At 40.6% G+C, this 23,994-nt stretch overlaps 1 protein-coding gene across 4 annotated transcripts in view; it reads right to left on the reverse strand.

The window, feature by feature from the left end:
• Window positions 1-23,994, reverse strand: part of COL4A3 (collagen type IV alpha 3 chain) — a 157,694-nt gene that overhangs the window by 96,645 nt on the left and 37,055 nt on the right. The window contains exons 1-2 of one of the 4 annotated variants that reach the window (XM_058300012.2): window positions 19,321-19,852; window positions 18,504-18,707 (exon numbers count right to left, since the gene is read on the reverse strand). The exons of 2 other annotated variants lie outside the window; for them this stretch is intronic. In XM_058300012.2, coding sequence (XP_058155995.1) covers window positions 18,504-18,629 — 126 coding nt within the window. In that variant the 5' untranslated portion in view covers window positions 18,630-18,707; window positions 19,321-19,852. Of the gene's footprint in view, window positions 1-18,503; window positions 18,708-19,320; window positions 19,853-23,994 lie in introns of those variants that run through there. One more of the 4 variants, XM_023587510.3, reaches the window with a different exon arrangement.

The following is a 23,994-nucleotide window of genomic DNA, read 5'->3' on the forward strand; positions in this document are numbered from 1 at the left end:
ATACTGATTCTCGTGTTGGCCCAGATTTTTTTTGGAGCTTGGAACTTCTAGTCATCCCTTGGACAGATGAGCTGATGACATTTTGGGGAGACTCTGGGCAACCCTAAAAGCACAGAGGCCATGCTGCCTGTTAACCCCTCTACCCAGTGCTCTGGGCTACTGGGAAAGTCAGGGGTCTTTGTGTCTGGGGACTTCACCATAGAGAAGAGCAAGTCATTATGGCTGGATTGGGCTCAGACTCAATTCCTGGCTTAGGTTTCTCACTATTATACAAAATATCTTGTCCCTAAAAGTGGAGGACAGGAGATGTTGCTGAATGAACACTTTGATGGGGGCATTGGCTTTAAGCCACGAATCCTGACTACAACTCTCTATAAAGGATAAGAAAAGAATCTGATGCTCTGAATTTACTTTTTAAAATGTGTGATATAAATGTTTGGGATGTTTCCATTGTGTTGGTTATGATTACCACACTGTTTTGATAGTGCCCATTCAAACAGCAGGATGATTTCAAAAAATCTCTCTTTAAAGTTTCAAGGCATCCCATCTAAAAATTAAGATAACAGTCCTTAAATTTTAGTGTACATAAATTGCCCAGAGCTCTTACTCATTTTACTCTTTCCAGGGTCTCATCTTCAGAGAGTAGGACTGGGGTGAGGCCCTAGAATCTGCATTTGAAACAAGCATCCCAGTAGGTTCTGGAGCAAGTGTTCTCAGACCATATTTTGAGAACTGCCTTAGCATATTAAGCATTAAACAAGATTTAAGATTTATCTGGAAAATTATTATACTAACCTCTATGGTAATGATGAATGAGAGAGGAGCATTCGCTTAAAAAATTTGGGACAGTTGGGATCATCCCTAAATAAATTCCCCAAGTCACTTCTCTGATTTGCTCATTCCCTATGGCCTTCAGTGCCAAGTCTAAACTCATCAGCATGACCTAGGAGGCTCTTTGCGTTCTGGTCCCACTTCTCTCCCCCATCTCAGAAGCCACCGGTCCCGGGAGCTGCTGGTGCTTTCTCTGTCCACTGGAAGCGCACGCCCTCACATTCCTGTGCTTTTCCACATGGCCTTTCTTTGGTCTGAAATGCCCACTTCTCACTACCCCTTAATCTGCTTGGTTAAATTTTGCTCATTCCAGAGCAGTTCAAAGGTTACCTCTTTTCTGGAAGACTTACTTCCCTAAATCCACAAGGTTGCTCCCTCATGTGTTTTGTGCATAACTGCGCTCATAACACATATCTAATTGCACTGTAATTATTTGCTTACATGCCTTTCTCCACCATCTGACAAAGCTTATCGTAGGAAGCCACACCTTACTCATGTTTTTGCTCCTCCTATGGCACATAGTTCACAGTGCAGGGGAGAGGAGAAGCCTTTCCCCTAGGGAGAGAACTACCTCCTTAGGGGCCTCACACGATGTAGGGGGCCTGATTGATTACAAAACGAGGCCCACTGGACATAGCCCAAGTGGTGGGTGTGGACCTAAGAACAAGCCAAGAAATGTGGCGGAATTATAGAGAGTCGAAGATGTTTTCAGAGAGGAGAGTTGTGCAGAGACTCTTGAGGGAGGGACGGGAGAGCAGGCTCAGCAGCAGGGCGTGGGAGGATTTGAGGAGTCAAGGCAGGCAGTGGGAGCGTCCCTGCGCTGAGGTAGTCGGAGGGCCCTTTTAAAAACAAGGATGCCGAATGTAACGATGTGCTGCGCTCGGTGACACGATCTGATACCACGCCTCCCTTCACAGTCATGATCTGCACCTTTTTTTTTCTAGTTTCCAACTTCACATTTCCAGTCTTACTCCAGAGGTGGTATTATCCATTCATTCATTCAACATATAGGGTCACCCACGTGCCAGGCACTGTTCTAGATACTAGGGACAGAGTCGTTTATATTCTAGTGGGGTAGGAACACAAGAGTCAAGATAAATGCATATTTTGCATTGTGTATATTAAATGACCATAATTGCAGAGAAGAAAAAAGTAAAGCAGTAACCAAGGAAGTAAAATGCCAGGGGTGGATTGTGATCGTTTAGATAAGGTGGTCAGCAAAGGGCCAAGAAGGTGACTTTGGAGGAAACACCTGAAGGGAGAGAAGGAGGCAGCTCCATCTGGCTGCTCAGGTGCAGGCCCAGGATGGGCACGAGCGGGATTTAAGCAGGTTTGTTGTTTTTCCAGATGACTTCCAAGCAAGACAGTTGATGGTGTCTACAAATGAGAGGCTGCGGAGAATCATTTACTGTGGAATTTAGTTTAAAAAGGAGGGAAGAGGGGACTGTCAGGGACATGGGGATTTCTAGGTTGTTGGATTGGGGTCTTAAACGCTTTGAGATGGAAAGATGGGGCAGTATGAGAAGACTGTTGGAAATTGAGATTATGGAGTGTTGTAGGCATTATTGGTGTTGGCAAACTCAAGGGTGTGAACAAGGGAACTGGCGACTGAGGTCAACTGGAAGACAAGATTCCTACGCTGGTAATTTCATAACATTTATAGGTGCTGACAATTTCTTTGTGCGAGACAAGGTGAAGCTGAGAGGGACAATGATTTTAAAATGTGCTTCGTCAAAATCCCCTCAATAATATCCATGAGTAACTCTTCAGACAAAGTAATTAGCTCCTCAAAGCAGCTGACAACTTTCTGGTAGCATAAAGGCAAGGCTATAATTTATCCTGAGTTCTATAGCTCTCCACTGACACTAATTTTTAAATTTTCCCCAGACACATGGAAAGGTATAAAGAGTAATACAAATACCCCTGTGCCTACCACCTAACTTTAGAAGAAATTAAGAAATAGAACATTACAAATATGGTTGAGGTCCTCTCTGTGACTCTTCAATGAAATTTGTTCTATAAAACTGCCCTGTTCTGGGGACACTGAAGAAGCACTCCTTCTGCCTACTCTGGTTCATAACGGAAGAACAGCTGTGAAAATTGAGATGTTTGTGAGTCAGTAGCCAGCAAGTACAGGAAGTCAAAAGGAGACGCTAACAAGAAAATGCAGGCCACAGGGAATTTACAGAAATCTTGGGTAGAATTTGGGCTTCCACAAATTTGAAACAGCATTTAAGGAACATCAGGTATTTTTCCATCTCCAAGGACAGGATACACCTAGTTGGCTTTGGGAACACAATCACAAATAGTAGAAGCTCAGTAAATGTTAACTCTATGAAAGCCCAGTTTATAGAATGCTACATATAGAAACTAGGTCATGGTTATAAATTATATAACTACATAAAACTTCTAACTGTTACTAAAGCAATTAAACAAGGCTAAAAATGGAACTGGGCACTTGCGTTGTTTCCAGCCCAATTGCCCATCAACAGATGAATGGATTAAAAAAAAAGTGGTACATACACACAATGGAATATTATTTGGCCATAAGAGAGAATGAAGTTTGGAGATATGCTGCAGCATGGTTGAAACTTGAAAACATTATGCTGAGTGAAATAAGTGAGATGCATAAGGACAAATACTACATGATTTCACTTATATGAAATATCCTGAAGTAGCAAATTTGTAGAGACAGAAAATAGATTATGGCAGAGGGGAAGGAGAAGTTGTTGTCTGGTTAGTATAGAGTGTAAATTTTGGAAATCTAAAAATAAAATTAATGAAACATTTTTAAAGAAGAACCTAGGATTATATCAAGAATGATTTAGTGCTTCATGGCACAGAAAACAGACTCTTGCAAGATTAGAATGCAAACATAATGATGACAACTACAGTGAGATGTCATACAAAAATAAATAGAAAATGTAAACGATGTCTCTGGAAAAACAAACTTTGGATATTTTAGACATTTTGATGATTGAATTTTTCTCTGTGTCCAGATGATTGATGTCAAGTAAATAAAATCTTAGGAGGAGAAAGATGAGAAAGCCAAGGGATAATTAAACCAGTCTTTAGTATTGATACTGGGAGAAAAAAAGCCCACCAGCTGGCATGGTATAAGATTATAAAGAGGAGGGACACTAAGAGAGATGGAACCGTACAAGCTGAGGAAGCATAGTAGATGGAAAGGACAAAGACAAGATAGAAATAATGGATCAGTGGACAGTGATTTCCCTCTATGCTATTTTATATCAGAGAAGAAGATGAGAAATTTTGCACATGGTACTATCTGATTTGCAGGTTATAAAAAGGGACTTATTTATTAATTCTGAGTTTTAGAACCCAAATACAAGCAGGCCAAAATAAAATTATTTAGAGTGCAAAGAAATTGAAATTCAGGTCACTAAATTTCAACATATTAGGCATTAGATATCTTTTGGAGCTCTCATAGATGACTGTATTTTCATACTTTCATAATATTTGCTCTTCTTTTCTTTTCTCTTAATATAAAAAAAAGTTGTTAGATATTTTGGTGTAGATTTTGACTGCTGAAGTTGGATCAACAGAACAGGGATCTAGATAGCATACTTCACTGTTAGTTTTGGAAGGAAGACTACAGAAAGAACAACAAGAGTGCATTTAAATTAGTTTACTTTAGACAGAGATGTAATCAGCATCAAACCCTAATAAAAAATGTAGTGCTTTCCCTTGACATCTTTTCAAAAGTGGAATAGCATTTGGAAAATCCTAAATGGCAGTTTAGCTATTAGGGCAAGTTAAAAATAATTATGCATATAAGCAGGCCTATGAAGCAGTGCAGCTGTTTTTAAGAAGGCTTTGACAGCTAGGGCTTGTGAGATGAACAGTGTTTTTGCCTTGTGCTATATTCATTACATGTTGTTAGTGTTCAGTCTCATTCAGATATTTCAAAAGTCATATTAACCGTGGGAGTTTGATTGCCTATTTTAGTGGATGAATCCATATCATGACAGTATTATTTGCAGAAGCATTTTATACAACAGAACAAGCAAAGCCAGTCTTTTCCAAAATAATGTTTAACTTGAAGGCCTCAAATTTCATCACATTATTGCCAAGGAAAGAGTTAGGTCCCATAAAGAGTATGGTAGCCCAGAATTCTGTACGATCATGTTTTTTCTTGAACAATTATTTTTATTATTGAATCAGTTGCTGAAATCACAAATTTCATTTCCAAAACTTCACATTGTAATTAAGCTGCTAGATGACATTATTGATACTTTCACACTTTACAGCTTCCCTGGAAATGAAAAAGGAGGGAAGACCAAAACACTTAGCATCATGTGGTGCTGGTGAACCAAGCTTTAGCTATTAGCACCAGTACCCAAATAAGACAGAGTATGGCTAAGAGAACATCAGGGCTAAAATTTCAAGATGATCTGCTGTGAATATTTAAAATCATCACAAATTCCATGTCTATGCTTTTATGGTACTGCTTAAAGACTTTTAAGTAAAATACACCCTTTATAATGAGCAAATACTGCTGCTTGGTGGATATCATGCATATAAATTGCTTGCTAATTAACAGAGCAAGGTGATTCAAATCAATGAATGTAAGTAAGCACACGAAACCACAGGCTAACCAAATTATTAAAAGAGTCTCTTGGGAAGCAGATGTGGCTCAACTGATATATTGTCCGCCTACCATATAGGAGGCCCAGCGTTCAAACCCAGGGCCTCCTAGCCCATGTGGTGAGCCGGCCCATGCACAGTGCTGTCACGCTCAAGGAGTGCTGTGCCATGTAGGGGTGTTCCACGCATAGGGGTGGCCCATGTGCAAGGAGTGCACCGCCACATGCAAAAAGCACAGCCCACCCAAGAGTGGCGCTGCACACACAGAGAGCTGATGTAGTGAGATGACTCAACAAAAAGTGACACAGATTCCTGTGCCGCCTGGCGAGAATGCAAGTGGACACAGAAGAACACACAGCAAATGGACACAGAGAGCAGATGATGGGGGGGGGGCGTTGTAGGGGACTGAAATAAAAAAATAAATCTTTAAAAAATAAATAAATAAAATTATATGTATAAAAAAAGAGTCTATTTGGACCCAGGATTGTTGGGAAGAATGCATAGTCTCTGTGTTTTGAATGAGTCACATTGGATTTTAAATTTGGATCTGGATGGAGGTTAGGTGTGACACAATGGGAAACTGAGGCCATAGTGCATGAAAAAAGTAGGTTCCAGAGAGAGGTGGTGCCATGACCATTCAGCGGGAAGTGCAGTCAGCTTGGGGAGCTGAACCAGCACGTGGGGAGCTCACAAGCAAAGCGGGAGGGGCTGGTGGGCTTGTGCCTTTACTGTGCTCCTGGGGTGGAGGTTGGTAGATTGCCTGCAGGAATCAAGGTTTAGAGAGTTTAAAGCAAACCCGTGGGAAAAGGTGGAGGGGCAGGTGGTACGAGTGCGGTGGGGACAGTGAGCTTATCTTCTGGGACCAGCTCTGGGTTCTGGATGAGGAGTGTGCGTGGTGGGTGGTGGCCGCAGATGTAGGTTTGGGCTCTGGGGGAGTGTCTGTCCTATGGCTGATAAGCTGCTTATTAACTAGAACGTAGGGTAGGGTTGAGGCCAGCGGCTTAGCCCAGGTAAGATGGATGCCAGGGCAGCACACACAAAAATTTTGGTAGTTACAACACTGTAGAAGTACAGAATCCAGGCAACTGAAGTTTGCTTCTGAAAGTACCACCTGGCCTACTGCATGCTCCTCTGCCTTTGTAAATAGACTGCAAGTGAACATAATCCTCCTCTTCTAAACACAGTTGTTGTCACTGTGAACACCGCAACGCCCTAATGGGTTCTTAACACATTACCGATGCTCAAGAAGCATTTGTTGAGTGATGGTCTTGCACTTACAGAGATATCGGCTTCCATATCATTTGATTCCAAAGGGGTACATTGGTATATGGTTTCGGTTGTTAATATCTGCTCAGTGTGAGTGGTGGGAGGAGGCTCTTACTTCGCTTTAGGCATTCTGCCACCCCTTCTTTCTACAGTTGGTTTTCTACCTACGGTTGTCCGTACTTCTTCCTTATTTCTAATTGTTTCATGTGTGCTATTTTTTTAAAAAATTAATTAATTTATTTAATCCCCGTCCCTCCCCCCCGTTGTCTATTCTCTGTGTTCATTTGCTGTGTCTTGTTTCTTTGTCCGCTTCTGTTGTCGTCAGCGGCACGGGAAGTGTGGGCAGCGCCATTCCTGGGCAGGCTGCACTTCCTTTCGCGCTGGGCAGCTCTCCTTACGGGGCGCACTCCTTGCGCGTGGGGCTCCCCTACGCGGGGGACACCCCTGCGTGGCAGGGCACTCCTTAGGTGCATCAGCACTGTGCATGGGCCAGCTCCACACGGGTCAAGGAGAACCGCGGACCTCCCATGTGGTAGACGGACGCCCTAATCACTGGGCCAAGTCTGTTTCCCTCATGTGTGCTATTGACTAAGAAATCAGGTAACTAAAATGTGGTAAAATTCCTTATCAATCCAGAATAGCCTCTGGGTAAATCTGATGGCTTCAACTAAAAGTGAAATTCAGTGGTTGTATAACCTCTTCCTAATTCTTGTTTATCTTCTAGATCATTAAAATTGATAATAAGGGTGGTATTTTTGTAACCGATAAGTAAATAAGACAAAATATATAGAGTCATACTTTTAAGCACCTCTTATTGTATTATCATAAACAAATTTTTAGATCAAAAAGAGTAACAAGAGCAACTGTCATTGAAACCTCCGGTCATGATATATATACAGATACATATGCTTCTGGAAAAACAGAGAACATAGATCCGCACATAAAACAACTAAGATTTCACAGTGGGTTGGTCACCTTCATTATGGCCTATCCAGTGAGATGTCACAGTGGCACCGAAACAGATGAGGCGGGTCTATCTGTATTCTCTTGGAGAGAAGATATATCATGAAGTGAGAAAGCAGGCTGCTGAACAGTGTGGTCTTATTTTTGTATGAAATATATATGTATATGCATAGAAATTCTGGAAGTGTATATATAGAATGGTGAAAAGCGGTTACCTTTGAGTCTGAGATTATGGTGACTTTTTTCTTTAGGAGGTACCAGGGATTGAACGCTGGACCTCAAACATGTGAAGTAGGTGCTCAACCACTGAGCTACCCCTGCTCCCTTTGGTGACTTTTATATTTGACTTTATACCTTTTAGAATTATTTCATATTTTTAAAGCAAGTGCATTACTTCATCATTAGGAAAAAACACAATAATAACATTTTGATTTATAACAAAAAGGAAATGATGAGGAGGGGGGATTTGTAGGCTGTTGACCTATCCAGAAAAATGAAAACCAAAAATGCACTGTTGAGCACAGTCTATGTTTAGGTTTAGTTTAGGTTAACTTCTCATTTCAATTCTAAATTGGAAACCAATTAAACAAAAATAAATGCCAATATAAGGTTCAGACATTCAAGCATGAATCAGTCTCAAGACAAATATTTTCAAGTACACTTAGCATTTTTGTGGTGTTGATAAAGAGTGCCCTTTGTAGGCCTTAGGTAATGATGTGATAAGAAAGTTCTCAAACCAGACGCCCAGACTACAGAGCCCTTAGTTTACAATGAGGTTCTCCAAAACATGGGGCACAAAACAAGAGAGTAGGAAGCCAACAATATCTAGATGACCATATTTCAAAGGACTTGGCAATTCTCAGTTTCTTCACACACAACTCTTTGAAATGTTTTTCACTTTATCCAGCAAGAGCCTATAATTCATCATGTACAGCGATTTGAAGAATGGAAAGCCAGTTGCATGGCCAGAGGTAGCATTAGGGCAGCGAGGTGTTTTTATAGGTTCTGGCTCAAACATACAAACCGGTGAAGGTACAAATGTCAAAATCTGCGTAATAGAAGATTTCTCTAACAGAAAACTGGAAATATTAATACTATTAATGACATGGCTGATATACTCACAGTTATAACATTCTCAGGTTTGAGGAAGCTGTGAGAACAACTCAGCCAAATCTTTTAATCTTTAAAAGAAAAAGGGTATAATATGGATTAATCCCATTTTCCCACTGAGTTTATTTAAGTGGATTATATACAAAAGTTGTATTTTACTAGATTGTCAAGAACTTCCACATCAATTATCATACCTAATTTTGGGGCTTGGCACCAGGGAGTCCTAGAGGGATGGCAGACTTCTGAATGTGTGGGAGATAAAATGAATCAGTCTCCAATTTACATAAGCCATCTTCCAAACTAATACTCAAGTACATATGCAGTTAGTTTCTTTCCAGGGACACGGTTTCAGATGTTTGCTCCTAATATGGAATCCAACTCTTTGCTACATTAGGGCTCTAACTTTATTTTCATATTCCTTTTATCCCCAATAAGACAGAAACATGAAGTTAGGTCCCTTAGGTATGGTTTAGAGCAGAGGGTTGCAAATTGGAGCCCAGGGGACAGATCTGGTCCACTGCCCTGTGGTATGGTTCTTCGATCTTAGGATGGTTTTACATGTTTAGATGTAAAATACACAAAGAAATTAGCCTTTCCGGGGGAACAGTTGCTTGAAGAGTTGAGGACGTTGCCTCTTGATTTGCAAAGCCTAAAATATTTACTATCTGGCTCTTTTTAGAAAAAGTTTGCTAATACTCTATGTGGTATAGTGTAAAAGGAACCGGAACTTGACTGTGAGTGAAGAGACTTGAGTTGTGTTTCAGCTCATGTGACCTTGGGCTGGTTAAGTAACCTCTCTGGGGATCTCCACACTCCTATAGTTTTGGTCTCTTTTAAATTAATTCTAGTTTGCATTTTGGGCTACACCTTAGCTATTTCAGAAATCCTAGCAAACCTGATTCACACTCCACCCAAAGATATAGTACTGTGACCTAGATTTGCTTTAGGGGAAGCCAAGCTGCATCAGGATGAAAGGAAGTAATTAGGGTGTTTATGTGTTTCTAAATGTCAAACCAGAATGTCTGATGAAAGCAGGTTTGTTTATGACCAAGGTTATTCCGATTGAGTTAAGTGCCATGTCTAGTGTAAAAGGTCTTGAGTGTCACTTGAAACAGGAATAGTCTCCACTCAGACAATAAGATTCTGAAACCTCTCAACCACTTTTCATGAGGAGCCCACAAATTGTGGATGTCCACTCTGTGCTCTGGCCTGACGTCCGAGACCTCAGAGTGACAGCCAGGATGTTCATTCAGCAGCAAGATGGGCATAATATCTACTGGGGATGAGAAAGATCCATGGAAAGCCTGAGGCACATTCTAAAATTTTTCTGGAAGTGCAGTGGGCCCACATGGGCTAAATCATATCTGAATAAAAGAACCAGGGGCAGCTACACCATGCTAGATTTCAAGACATTATAAAGCATCGGTAACAAAGACACTGTGGGGATTGGTGTAGAGATGGACAAGCAGACAAGCACAGAGAACCAGGAAACAGACCTGCATGTATGGAAACTTCGTAGTGACAGAGCTGGCCTCACAGATTACTGGGGAAAGGATAGACTGCAGGAAATGGTGCAGGTTCAACGGGTCTTCCATATAGAAAACAATGTGAAGTTTCCCCAGCTCATGCCTTACATGAAGATCAGCTCCAAGTGGAGTAAAGATCCAAATGGGAAAGGCCAATTTTAAAACCTTTAGGAGAAAAATGAAGAGGGTATGTATGATCTTCAGGCACAGAAGGATATCTTAAGATGCAAAATCACAGACTCTAAAGGAAAAGACTGGCAGATGCTATTATATTAAAATGAAAAAACTTGGTTTATCAAAAGACAACATAGAGACAGACATATTTTTAAAAGATACATAGATCACACAAAATGATACATTAAAGAATATGAGGTTCCCTGATACCCCATTCCCCACACTCCCCACATCAACAAGCTCTTTCATCAGAGTGGCACATTCATTGCATTTGATGAATACATTTTGGAGCACTGCTGCACTGCATGGATTATAGTTTACATTGTAGTTTACACTCTCTCAGTCCATTCAGTGGGTTATGGCAGGATATATAGTGTCCTGCATTTGTCCCTGCAATATCATTCAGAACAACTCCAAGTCCCAGAAATGACCCCATGTCACACCTCTTTTTCCCTCTCCCTGCCTTTAGCAACTCCCTTGGCCACTGTCTCCACATCAATGAGATAATTTCTTCCATTGTTAGAGTCATAATAATTCTATTGTAGAATACTAGTAAGTCCACTCCAGCCCATATTTTATTCCTCCATCCCGAGGACCCTGGGATGACGATGCCCACCCCACCTCTAAATTGAGAGGGGGCTTAGATTCCACATGGCTGATGGATGGGATTCTCCTGCTTGCAGTTGTAGACTCTCTCGGTTCCCTGTTGTGGTGTTTGACCATCCTCACCTCCTTGTTAGCTGACCTGGGTAAGTCCAACAAACTGGAGAATAGATGTTGCAACTCTCCTGAGGCTCAGGGCCCAGCTGGCGCATGGCCAGTCCAGAGATTCAAGTCTCCTGGGCATACACAACCCCAGTGCCAACCACAGGTTCAGTAAAGGACAGAAGAGGCATGTGTAGAGAAGTTACATCTGAGTCTAACTCCATCATTCTTGGAAGCACAAATTTCAAAGTAGGGACCCCTGGCAGGGCACCAAACTCTGGACCCATCTGCCATGACCACAGGACCTGGGTGTCTCTGTAGTCCTCAGGAGCACTGCTACCTGGGGTTGTATCTGCTTTGGCTGTCTCTGAGATCCTGCTGAGATGTGTGTAAGAGCGACCTCTCTGATGACCTTCTGACTCATTTTGAAGTCTCTTAGCCATATGAACTCATTTGTTTTTACCATTTCCCCCTTTATTCAAGGTCTTTTTCCAGTTGCATCACCAGTTGGTCCTTGGTAGTAATCCTTTGGTGCCAAGGAGACTCATCCCTGGGAGTCATGTCCCACGCTGGAGGGAAGGTAATGCATTTATATGCTGAGTTTAGCTTAGAGAGAGGCCACATTTAAGAGCATGGAGGTTCTAAGGAGGTAACTCTTAGGCACCTGGCAGTTCTAGACCAATTTGAAATTTCAAGCACACAGGCTCATAAACATAGTCATCAGTATCAAAGGCCTATCATTGGACCATCCTTCTTGACTGAAAAAGTTTTGATAATGGATGGTGGGGGTGGTAGCACAATACTGTGAATATAATGAATGCCACTGAGTTGTACACATAAAACTATTAAAAAGGCAAATTTTAAGTTATGTATATGTTTCCACAATAATACAAAAAGGATACCATAAAGAGGGTAAACAGACAAATCACAGACTGGGAGAAGAGATTTGCAACAAATACAACAACGAAAAAAGAGTATCCTAGGAAACAATAAGGAAAAGCAAAAAACCCAATAAAATCACAGGTGAAAGATATGTACAGTCATTTTACAGAAGAGGAAACACAAACAATCCACAAATATTTGAAATGAGGCTCTACCTCACGAGTAACAGATAAACTGCAAATTTAATCCAGAGTCAGGGATGACTTCACAGATACCATTTTGGGAAAAATAAATAAATAAAAGTGAGTTCCAGGCTGGCAAAAATTATATTTGGCGGCATCAAATGTTGTCGAAGATGAGGAGAAAGTGAAACTCGCATATCCTGCAGGTGAGGGTGGAGACCATTTCTGAATACAAGTGTAACATTTTCTAATAAAGAGAAATATATGCATGTCCAACCCCACAGCAATTCCACACCTAACATATTCCTAGAGAATCCTTTACACATACATACCAGAAGAAACAAACAAAAATTTTCACTGTACCCTTGTTCATGATAGTAAAAATGGGGAAAACTCACATGAGCTCCAATGAGAAAAAGGAAAAACACATTTAGTACCTTCACAGAATGGAATATTAGGTAGGAGTGAAGATGAATACACTCCAGTTTTACAAGCAACGTAGATGCCTCCAAAGAGCATAGGTAGAGTGAGAAAAGCAAGGCACAGCAAATGCATACAGAATGAGTCTATTTACATAGAGTTCAAGAATGGTCAACACTAATATATATATACACTTATATATATATTTATATATATTTGTTTGTTTAGGAATGCATACATATGGGATGAAAGTATAAAGAAAAGTAAGGAAATAATCTACATAGAATTCAGGGTTGTGTTTGGTGGTGGTGGGGCTGTGAGAAGGGAATGCCGTGGAAGCGGATCATGCCAGAGCTCCAAATGCATGGGTAATATTCTGTTTCTTAAACTTCATGAGTGTGTGCATGTGCACATGCATCTGTAGGCCTGCATGCACGTGCGTGGGTGCCTGGGTGTTTATTTTGTATTCTTTACACTGCATATAGCAGACGAACGTTTTTTCTTATGTGTGCTCTTTTTATTTTAAGTCCAGTGACTAGGTGTTCCATTTGTAAGCAGTTACTAAATTTTTGTTGTTTTCCTAGAATTCTTCTTCTAAGGAATCCATAAATTATTTTAGTTTAGAAACCTGGGGTAAAAGGCAAGGGAGGACAAAAGGGAAAAGGGCACAGGGTGCCCTCCTCCAGGCTCCGGCTTGGTGGGGCAGGGGGTTTCTCCCACTCACGGGCCTGCTCTTCCTAGCCCAGGACTCAGGATTCCCACTTGGATATATCTCAAAGCCATCTTCCTCCAGGCTGTCCCCTGGGTTCCCTCCTGACTAGAAGTGGTAACCTATTCTAACAATGGAGGGCAAGAGCTTTGGAGTCAGTTTTGAATCTCTCCTCCACTATTCTAGCTGAGCAGACTACCTCTTAAGTTTCAGTTTCTTCACCTAAAGAATGGGATGACGATACATAAGACTTTCTTGTGGGTAGGTGTGAGGCTTAGATGAAATGATAACATGTAAAACTGCACACCATTTCAGGATCAAACTCTAAGATGGTTTCTCCACAACTTTTATTGCACGGTAGAATCACCTGGAAAACTTAAAAAACCCCAGTACCCCAGACTACCACCAGAGTGTTTAAATCAGATTCCCTGAGGACTGAACACTGTCATCCCATTAGTATTTTTTAAAAGTGCCCCAGAAGATTTCCATTGTGGAATCAAAGTTGGGAACTTCCTGAAAAACCTCAGCTAAGCTTACCCTCTTCTACCCAAGTAGATCTCAAGACACTTCTTAGTTGATATTTGGTGTCTTGGTGTTTTACTTAGTTACATGTGTCCTTGTCTTATTTAACCTAATAAAATGAAAGTTCCTTGACAGTGGAGACTATGTCTTCATAATATTTAAATCTTATGAAATTCTTAAGAAAGCATTTTGAGCTTAGTATGCGTTCAAAAAATATTTGTTGACTTGAGTTGACTAGGATGAATTTCAAGCAAGATAGAAAGAAATAACACTACCACTGATAAATAGCTTAAAAGTACTATACTTGTTTCCATGCTATCTTTAATCTTAACCAGCTTTGAATTCAACTCTAAATAAATATACCCAGAAAAATGTACATGTAGCTGTGATGATTTACAACTGAAAAATAATTTCCAATACAAAATATCAGTTCTATAACTATAGTGTATAATAAAAAAATTGTATATCCTGAGGTATTGAAAACAAATTCTCTTATGTGATAGAAGAGTAGCACAAGGTTTATGCTGCTAAAGAGATTGCTAGTCTGGAGCAATAGAATTGCTATATTCGTGAGCTTTAGCTTTAGAAAAGATTATTTAAAACTGCGACATAAAAGAAAACCATGTCAGTCCTCTAAACTGTGAAAGTATTTTGGAAAAGTAACCAAATTGACATTTCTGCCCAAAGAAATTTCTGTTCTGTTTTGGAGTATAACTGAACGGTTCCATAATTTTCATTTACCTATTTTAAGAGGTGAACCAAAAGGATATATTCATCCCATTTTCATGCTGCTGTTTGACATGGACACAACGCCACGTACCACGTGCATGCCCCTAGTCAAGGACATTGAAAATATAAAAGTGTGCTTGCTTTTGAAGATTTGTGTTTAAGTGAACACACACATGCACAAACATGCTTGGCATTACGAGTTTTCATTCTGAGGATCCCGAGACAGTGAGGGAACATTCTAGGTCTCCCTGTTTAAACAGGGAAGGTACTCATAAACAACTTGAGACAAAGTGAGGTTGAGGTGTTTCTGATAGAATTTGAAAATCCCTGGATACTTGGGTCTATGCCCAGCTTGGCAATGGCTGAGTAATAAGATTAAGCTAAGAAAGAGGCATTCAGAAGAATTCTGTCAGCCTGGAAATAAAACTCTGCGTTTTTGAGCCATCACTGGCATGGTCCCTTTCTGAAAGGCAGAGTCTAACCCTAAACATTGTTGGAGGAGGGTCACGTGATATCTATATGAGTCTGTAGAGGGATTAAAGTAAAGGCAAAAGAAAAGTGAGGTACAAGAAAAGATGGGGAAAAAGAAAAAGAAAGAAGGAAGAGAAGAAAAGGAGAGAGACAGAGGTAGTACAAGGTGGTACCTGAAGGTAACAGCTTAGATTTATTGAGCACTCATGGACTGGCATTGTTGTAAGTACTCCACTTCTATTGACTCATTAAATCCTTGCAACATATTATGGACGAGAAACAGAGGCACAGAGAGACTAAGCAATTTTCCTAAGGCCACCCAGCTAGTAAATGTGGGAAATGGGATTTGAATCCAGGTAGTCTAGGCCAACGATGTACTATCAAGATGTTACCTAATATTAGTGCTATAAATTGCTGTCCTCATGAAGAGTGTTAAGCTCCATGCCAGCAACAGTTTTTTTTGTTTGTTTGTTTCATTAATGTATCCCCAGGGTCTATTTGGAATGAGTGCTAGTCAATGGATATTGATTAAGCTTTTGCTATGTAGCAGGCTCAGATGCTGGGAATCCAACAGTAAACAACATAAATAGCCCCACCTCAAGAAACTTGTATTCTAGGGAAATGTGCTTGGCATGAGGCAAATAACCGTTGGATGTCATTACTGAAAATAAAATGAACTTGGAGCTAAAAACTGACCTTGCTCCTGTGGTATATGGATTTGTTTTTTTAACACTAGTATAATTGATCTACCAAAGACATCACTTTGGGTGCCAAAGAAAGAGAGTCATAGAAATTAGGGTGTCAAGAAACACGCACAGTAGGAATTGGCAGCATTTAATAGGAAGGACCATGAAACGTGGAAAAATACGGGGAACAATCATAAGGAAAATATAGGCAAGTATAAATTACACAGCTCTCTGAACATAGAACCACAGGTACTGCAGGCAAGCTAGCACTTGCGAGACCCTCAGTGCTCCCCAATAATATTGAAATATTGACACCCTACAATGTCACAATGCATGCAAAACGAGTCAATTCTGCACCTGGATTTTCGTACCGCTAACCAACCTTGAAATCATCCTGCTAAATGTGGCTTAGTGCACTGGCACATAACTTGAAATCCTTACCAGCATTCAGGTTAATGGTTAAGGAAGGGTTGGTATTTGAAGAGTACTACAGTTTCCATTCAGTACTTTAGTTAATAATACATCATTCCATGATGTCTGAAGAATCTGTCAAAACAAGTAATGGCAAACTAGACCAATGCTTTATTTGAGATCAGGAGATGCTGAGGACAAAATAAATCTGGCTATTTTCAAAAGACAAGACTCATTTATTTCAATAGGAGAAATATATACTGTTGGGATGACGAGTCCCATAGATGGTTTTAAATCTCTAGTTCCATTCAGAATCCTTTCTATTTTACCATTGAAAAGAATTTTGTAGTTTTTGATTGGTGTCTGCAGTAGCATCAGCTATTTTTTAGTTTTTAGAATGAGCTATTTGTTTCTCTAAACACAGGACTCCACACCTTGGATTTCACAATCTATTGAAATCAAACTCAACTGGAAAGTAATACACTGTTTCCATTCTCCCTTTTGTGTCATCAGACTTAACTAAAACCACTGACTGAGAGGACAACCCTGAAGACAATGTACATCTCGTATGTGACAAATGTGCTTTTTCAACACAGGCTATGTTAGCTTTAAAAAAATTTTTTTGCTTTTTTGATCTGACTTAACTATGACAACTCCTATTAAACTACTGCTAAAATTTTCCCAGCAGAGGAAATTTTTTCCTCCTCAGTGGAAAAGTTTCATGTCCTAAAACTCTTCATGAACTTGTAAATAAGAGCATATTTCTCATAGAAGGTATTTTCTTGCTCTTTACACAGATGCTAAGTAAACATTTTTCTACTTTTACTTTTTTGATTCTTTCTTCTTGGGGCTGACTAGAGCTCCAAAAAAAGAGAATCATCATCTATATCAATGGTCACGGGAGCATTATTCACACCATCCAAAAGGTGGAAACAACCAAGTGTCCATTGGCAGATGAATGGATAAACAAAATGTGGTGTATACACACAATGGAATATTATTCAGTGGTAAAATGGAGTGAAGTTCTGACACATGCGACAACATGGATGAATCTTGAAAGCAGTATGTTGAGTGAAATAAGCCAGATGCAAAGGGCAAATAGTATTTGATTCCACGTATATAAAATATCTAAAATGAGCAAATTAAGAGAGACAGAAAGTATATTAGAAGTTACAGGAACTGGGGAAGGAAGGACTGGGGAATCATTGCTGAAAGGTAGCACTTCTGTTTAGGGTAATGGATGATGGTGATAACAGCACAACCTTAGACTGTAATTAATTCCACAAAATGTGTACTTAAAAATGGTTAAAATGGGAAATTTTGTGTTACAGGTATGTTACCACAATTTAAAAAAAGATTTATCAATGTAACATCTCAATCTAATTGAAGTAAATGTGTTTATTAAAGGAAAATCACTTTTAAAAATACTCAAGACACTTCATGATTTTCATTATATAATTTCTAACCTAAACTTAACAAAATTCAAGGGGAGTGAATACTTCCAAATCTTCTGAACATTTTCATAATAAAATTTTGGACAGTGGAGATTTGACATTTGTAGTTGAGCAATGGAGTGATGACTTTTTATTGTGAATTAACATCATGGAACTGATTACAGAGAAGTTTACGAGTACAAGATACAGAGAACTAAGATGCTTGCTTCCTGAGGTACGTACTTAAGTTTGTAGAATCTATAGTCAATCTAGACTCAACTCATATTAGCCCAGTCATGGTGCTGCCCGGTCTACTGTGAATGGATTTGTGAGTCTGAACAGTTTTGTGAGCCTTAGCTCTAGTGCTACTAAAATAATCCACCTGTGCTTTCTTATTTTCTGAAATAGTGTAACTATTAAATCTACATGAAATATTTGCCCTATTTTAGAAAACAAGAAAGGTGCAGGTGGATTTTTTAAGCACCAACAGTATGCCACGGCTATGTTGGGACTATGAGAAATCTCACTGTGGGCTGGCCTCGTAGGACCCAAGGATGTGATGAGAAGTGACAGGAAAACCATATAGAGAACAATTGAGGGTGAAACTCCGTGTGCACTGGCACTTTCGGTGGAATGGAGATGCTCGAGGTGCCTTTCGCTGCTTGCACCCAGGAAGGACTTTGTGAATGAAGTGGGCCTTGAGGAATGCTTGACTCCAAAGTTCTAAAAGAAAGCTTTACGTTAAAGAAAGAAAAAAGCCCCTGTTTAGAGCTAAATATATATATACACACACACACACATATACTATGTAAAGATAGAAAAGTTGTTTCTGCTCTTTCTCTTCCGACCCACATTTAGATCACAAAAATAAATACCTTGCGATGACGGGGTGCTAGACAGGGCTCCCCGCGGTCGGGCTTGGCCGGCACACAGCTGTGTGCCCCCGCTTCGCTCTCTCTGAGGCTCAGCCTCTTTAGATTGGTCCCGCCTCCAGCTAGCATTCCGTGATGGGGTCAACTCACACAACCTGTCCCCAGCATATGGTACGCTCAAGGCTGTGAGTAAACAGGCAGGGTAAGCTATGAAATAAAACAAAGATCACCATTTGCCTCCATCTTCCTTTTCTCCTAAAAATCATTTAAGGCATGACCCATCCTTCCAACTAGTTTTCTAACATTTTTATGTGCACGAGGATTACCTGGGGTGGAGGTGGGGGGCGCATGTTAAAGCACAAGTCCTTCTGAACCCACCCCCAACCCGCTCTCATTCTGTTTTCATAAGTTTTGGGGGCTGGGGCTGGGAATCAGAGCACCGAAGAAGTGCCCCCTCCCCCAGGCGATTCTGCGGCCCATCGTGGTGACAACTGTGGCCCCCTGGAGCAGGGCAACAAGCTGGACCCTCAGTGTTTTCTCAAGCAGAGGACTCTTGGGGACCCCGGGGAAGTTTCAGAACAATCTCTCTGGAATGCTTCAGATTAGAGAGAAATCCCTTCGGCCTGTCTTGATCCGCAGGCTGAGCCAGCATGCACTACTCCAGGGCTTTGAGCACCTTCATATTTAAGTCTCTATAATACTTCTTTTCTAGAACAATGGCATGCTACGGGCAAGCTAGAGGGAAGAAAGCCCAAGTGGTCCCAGTGAGAGAAACAACCTAACCCTGGAGGGAAAATAGACAAGGAAATTGGTGACTAACCCTGCTATAAAACCACTGAATTTACAATGACTCAGGTAAATCCTCCAGAGGAATGTGGAATTTTTCTTGCGATGAATATCTCACTAGGCCCATTGCCATGCTTTCTGATCTTCCCTGACTGGCAATCTGCTTCTTTGTGAAGTTATCCTTCCTTAATTTGTTTTTCTCCTATTCTGTCCTTAGTTGAAAGTGAAAGCAGCTGGTTACTCTCCACTGTAAAACAAACCAATAAACAGAAAAGAAAAATCTTCTATGGACTCGGAAAATATTAAAGCAAGTCTTTGGATTAGTCATTTTCAAATGCTGTGAGTACTACTCTGGATCTTCTGTGAACATTCCTAAATTTTAAATGCAAAGTCCCAAACTTGATGGTGGTATAGTTGTCTCTTTAGGACTGAGTAAAAAAGGTTCCTTCACTCCATTTCTTGGTATGTTACATCTCCTTATTTATGTGTCTCAGTATCATGCCTTTATATTACACCCTCGAGTTGATATTTATAGCTTGGGGTAGGCACCAAAGATGGTCACCCAAAGATGTACTGCTCTAATCCAAAGAATCTGTGAATATGATGAGTTACTCCCATGATTACGTCACATTATATGTCACAATTGGCCTTGAAATAGGGAGATTGCCTGGTGGACCTGACCTAATCAGATGAGCTCTGAAAAGCAGAGCTTTTCCTGCTTGGTGGTAGCAAAAGGAGAAATTGGACAGATTCACAGCATGAGAAGGACTTGCCCCGTTGCTGGTTTTGAAGATGGAGTCAGCCACTTGAGAAAGAACGTTGTAGCCTTAAGGAACTGAGAGAGTCCTGGCTGGCAGCCTGCAAGGAAATGAAATGCTCAATCCTATAGCTGCAAGGAAACGAGCTCCAGAAGAGAACACCTACTTCCAGCACCGTGATTTCAGCCTGTGAGACACCGAGCAAAGATCTCAGTCACCTGCACCAGACCTCTGACCTACAGATTGGTGACCTACTAAAGATGCTGTTTCAAGCCACTAAGCTTGTGGTCATTTGTTACGCAGCCATAGAGGACTAATACATAGCTAATTAATTATTCGTGACAACCTCTAAAGTATTTCTGCAGTGAATGCAAATAACCTTTTTAAGTCTCTTTTGAATCTTTTGCATTTCTCCTTTTCTGTGTCCTTACTCACTTTTAACTCTCACTGTTTCTGATTACCTACAACCATCTGCATTTTAAACCTCTCTTTCAAGAATGATTACAGTCTGCAAGAGTTTGGAAAAAACAATGTAGTACCATTAAGCGTACTGTATATTTGATATGAGGTTTTTTTGTGCTATATCTAGATAAGTTGTGAAAAAGCTAATCATCCATAATCCTAGAAAAAGACTTCCAAAGGCTATCACTTGTTATGTCTCACCTCCTAATGTGATGATGCAGCTTTTTGCTTGCCCTTGCTAAATATCTAGAATACTGTTTTCAGGTTCTTGTGCATATCGGAATCACTTGATGAGCTTTCCTAAAAATGCAGACTATTCTCAGGCTCCCTCATCATGGCACATGGAAATTCGGATTCATTCCAGACTGGGCCCCAGAAACCTACATTTTCTAAAGCTTCCCTAGTTGACTCTATTGCTCAGCCTGTGGTGGACATCTGATTTTTCCAAACTGTCACAGAGTATAGTCTGTCTCAACTCAAAGCAGATCACATCTGTTGCTTCTTTCAGTTTTGTCCCTAACCTTGTCCTTCCTGCAGTGGATGCCAAGGGGCGCTCTACAGACCCCACCTTCAGAAAAGCAACACTCACTGCCCACAGATGCTGGCTCATACCAAGTCCCATTCTGGGAATAGTGCTTGGGGGAAGGAGGCCCTTTGCCCAAGGCCTCGCTTCCACTCTGGGTCAGCCTTCGTAGCAGCGATGGGATGAAGGGGGCAGGGGGGCATAAAGCCTCAGGCCGTCTTCTATTCCCTCTCCTCAGTGGGGCATCCCAGCTCCTCCGGCTTCCAGTTCCTTCGCTTCCCTCTCCAGCCAGCCTCCACGCTGCCTCTAGAGAGGATCTTTCTAAAACGCAAATCCCTGCCTACAACCCTACATTGGCTTCCCATGAGCTCCATATAAAACCCAAATGCTTTATACTGAAAAAAAAAAGGGGGGGGGGACGGACGGGGGGAGAAGGGCTTTCGTGAATATGGAATCTCTTTCTCCAGCCCTGCTCTGTGAGGCAGGTTCTCCCTTCTCTCTGACACTTTATTTACCTCCCAATACCAGTTTTTCAAGTAGTTCTGAAACATTTGAAAAGCTTTGGGAATTCCTTGAGGTCAGGATCTTTTTTTCTCATTCATCTTTATATTCCCAGCACTAGCACACAGCCTCAAGTGTTCATTAAATGGATATATTTTTTAAAAATGAATGAATGAAAAAATTGACATGATTGTCACCTAAAAAACTCACAAAAGACAAATAAAACATGTATCTAATATGCTTCATGGGAAGTAACAACATCAATTTATTTGAATAAACTATTCAACTTTATCTGATCATTGGAAAGATGGAATTTAGTATTTTATTGATATAATGGTTTATGTTCTTCACAAATGATACGCTAGATTGAATTTTTTAAGGAGCACTGTGATCATCTAAAATATCAATATTTGAGATTAAGAACCTAGTTCTAATCTGACTGATGGCCATTCATATATCTGAGCTTGCTTGATTAAATCTTGGTACAGGAAACAAAAATCTAGGCTCCAGACTTTGGTTTCAAAGCTTCTGCTGGTTCCAGTAATGAAGATGGCTACCCACACTCTCAGTTACAGAAGATGACCCGCTTAGATAGCTAGGACTCAATTCCATCTATCCCATCCAAGAGAAAAAGCCAGCAGTCCTTAGATCGAGCCAGGCCTCCCTACTTCTCAGGTAAGAGTCAAGCAGTGGCCATTTCTGAGGGATTCGGCACGACTGTTCCATTGTCTCAGCATAAACAGCCGACAGAGGGCACCGGAAAGGCCATGTGTGGGAGTTCTAGGGCTGGGCAGCCCCTGACATCTCCTCTCACCACGTGATACTTGAGCTTCACCGCTCACTGCCATTTCCTCCTAGGTAAAATGGGATCATAATAGAAGCTACCTCATGGGAGGGTTAATACACATAAAATGTTCGCCACCGCGCCTGGCACATAGAAGGTGCTTTTGTAAGTGTTAACTATTACTATTATCCTCTGACTTCTACTGTTCCAAGGGGTGTGTGTGCGCGCACATGTGTGAGATGAGGAATGCCTGCATTTTCCAATGTTTTCTAGTATTTACAGGGGTAAGGTTATGTTTTTCTCCTTTGACCTATTAATATGGTCAATTATTATGAACAGGATTAAATAACCCTCCCTTTCTGGGATGGTTCCCCTTTGGTCTTGGTATTTTATTCTTTTAATAGCTGCTGGATTTTTATTATTTTATTTTGCTAATGTTTCATTGAATAATTTTTCATCAGGACACTTACATGGTATTGGATTATGATTTTATGTTTCTGTGCTATCTTGCTCAAATTTGGAATCAGTTTATGGTGATTTGTGAAACAACAACAATGGAAACAAAAAATTAGGACCCCTACCTTTTTGCTCTGTGGACTGGAGCAATTTAATAGCCTAAAACGTAACTATTTCTTGAAATGGGTGAAAAAATCCACTCGTGACAATCTTGGGGTAGGAGTTTCTTGAAAGGATAATTATTAGAGAACATTCTTTTTTCTTTCAAGACCACTGGCTTATTTGATTTTCTTGATTTTGATATTATATTCTTGAATATTCAATTGAAAATCATTCCAGTACAGATTGTTCAAAATATTAGCATAGTGTACAATATATTTCTGCTTTCAGCTGTATCTGTCACTATTTCTATATTCTCATTTTGTGCATCTATGATTTTTCAGTTTTCCTTGGATTAGAGGACCTAATATTTTTTATTCCCACTTACTTTGCAAAGACCTATATTAATATTTACCAGTTTACTATTTTTTGTTTCCTTTTGCATTTTCTTCTCTTTTTATGTTTTTACTTAACTTTGTGCTTCTGATTTAATTTTCTATATTTGACATTTTTCAAAAGCTATTGGAGTTGATAGCTCAATGTACTTCTTTCTTTTGTTAAGGATGTCCTTACAGTGGTGCCAGGCAACTTCTGGTCCTGCCTCCAATCTGCTCTCTACCCCTGGAGGCTGACTGTGAGGACCACAGAGAGAAGCTCTGCAGGGAGGGTTCCCTCGCTCTTGGCCTTCTAGCTGGAGATGGGAGAGGGGGCACATGAGCTCAGGCTTCCTCTCTGCAGGAGTTCCTTGCATTCCTGGGTCCATCCATGTTATAGATTAAATCGTGTTTCCCCAAAAGACATGGTCAAGTAGTAACCCCAGGTCCTGTAGGCATGAACTCATTTGTAAATAGGATCTTCAAAGATTACTTTATTAGTTAAAATGAGGCAAAACTGGATTAAGGTGGGCCCTAAATCAATATGTCTGGTGGACTTATAAGGAGAGGAAATCTGGACACAGAGAGAGAGAGAGAGACAGAGAGAGCCATGTGACAGAGGCAGAGGGTTATGGATTGCTGCCAAGCCATCACCAGAATACTACAGACTTCAGAGAAAGCATGAGTCTGCCAATACCTTGCTTTTGGACTTTTAGCCTCTGAAACTGTGAGGCAATAAATCCCTGTCATT

The sequence above is a fragment of the Dasypus novemcinctus genome, chromosome 7, assembly GCF_030445035.2.
Source record: "Dasypus novemcinctus isolate mDasNov1 chromosome 7, mDasNov1.1.hap2, whole genome shotgun sequence".
Lineage (NCBI taxonomy): Eukaryota > Metazoa > Chordata > Mammalia > Cingulata > Dasypodidae > Dasypus > Dasypus novemcinctus.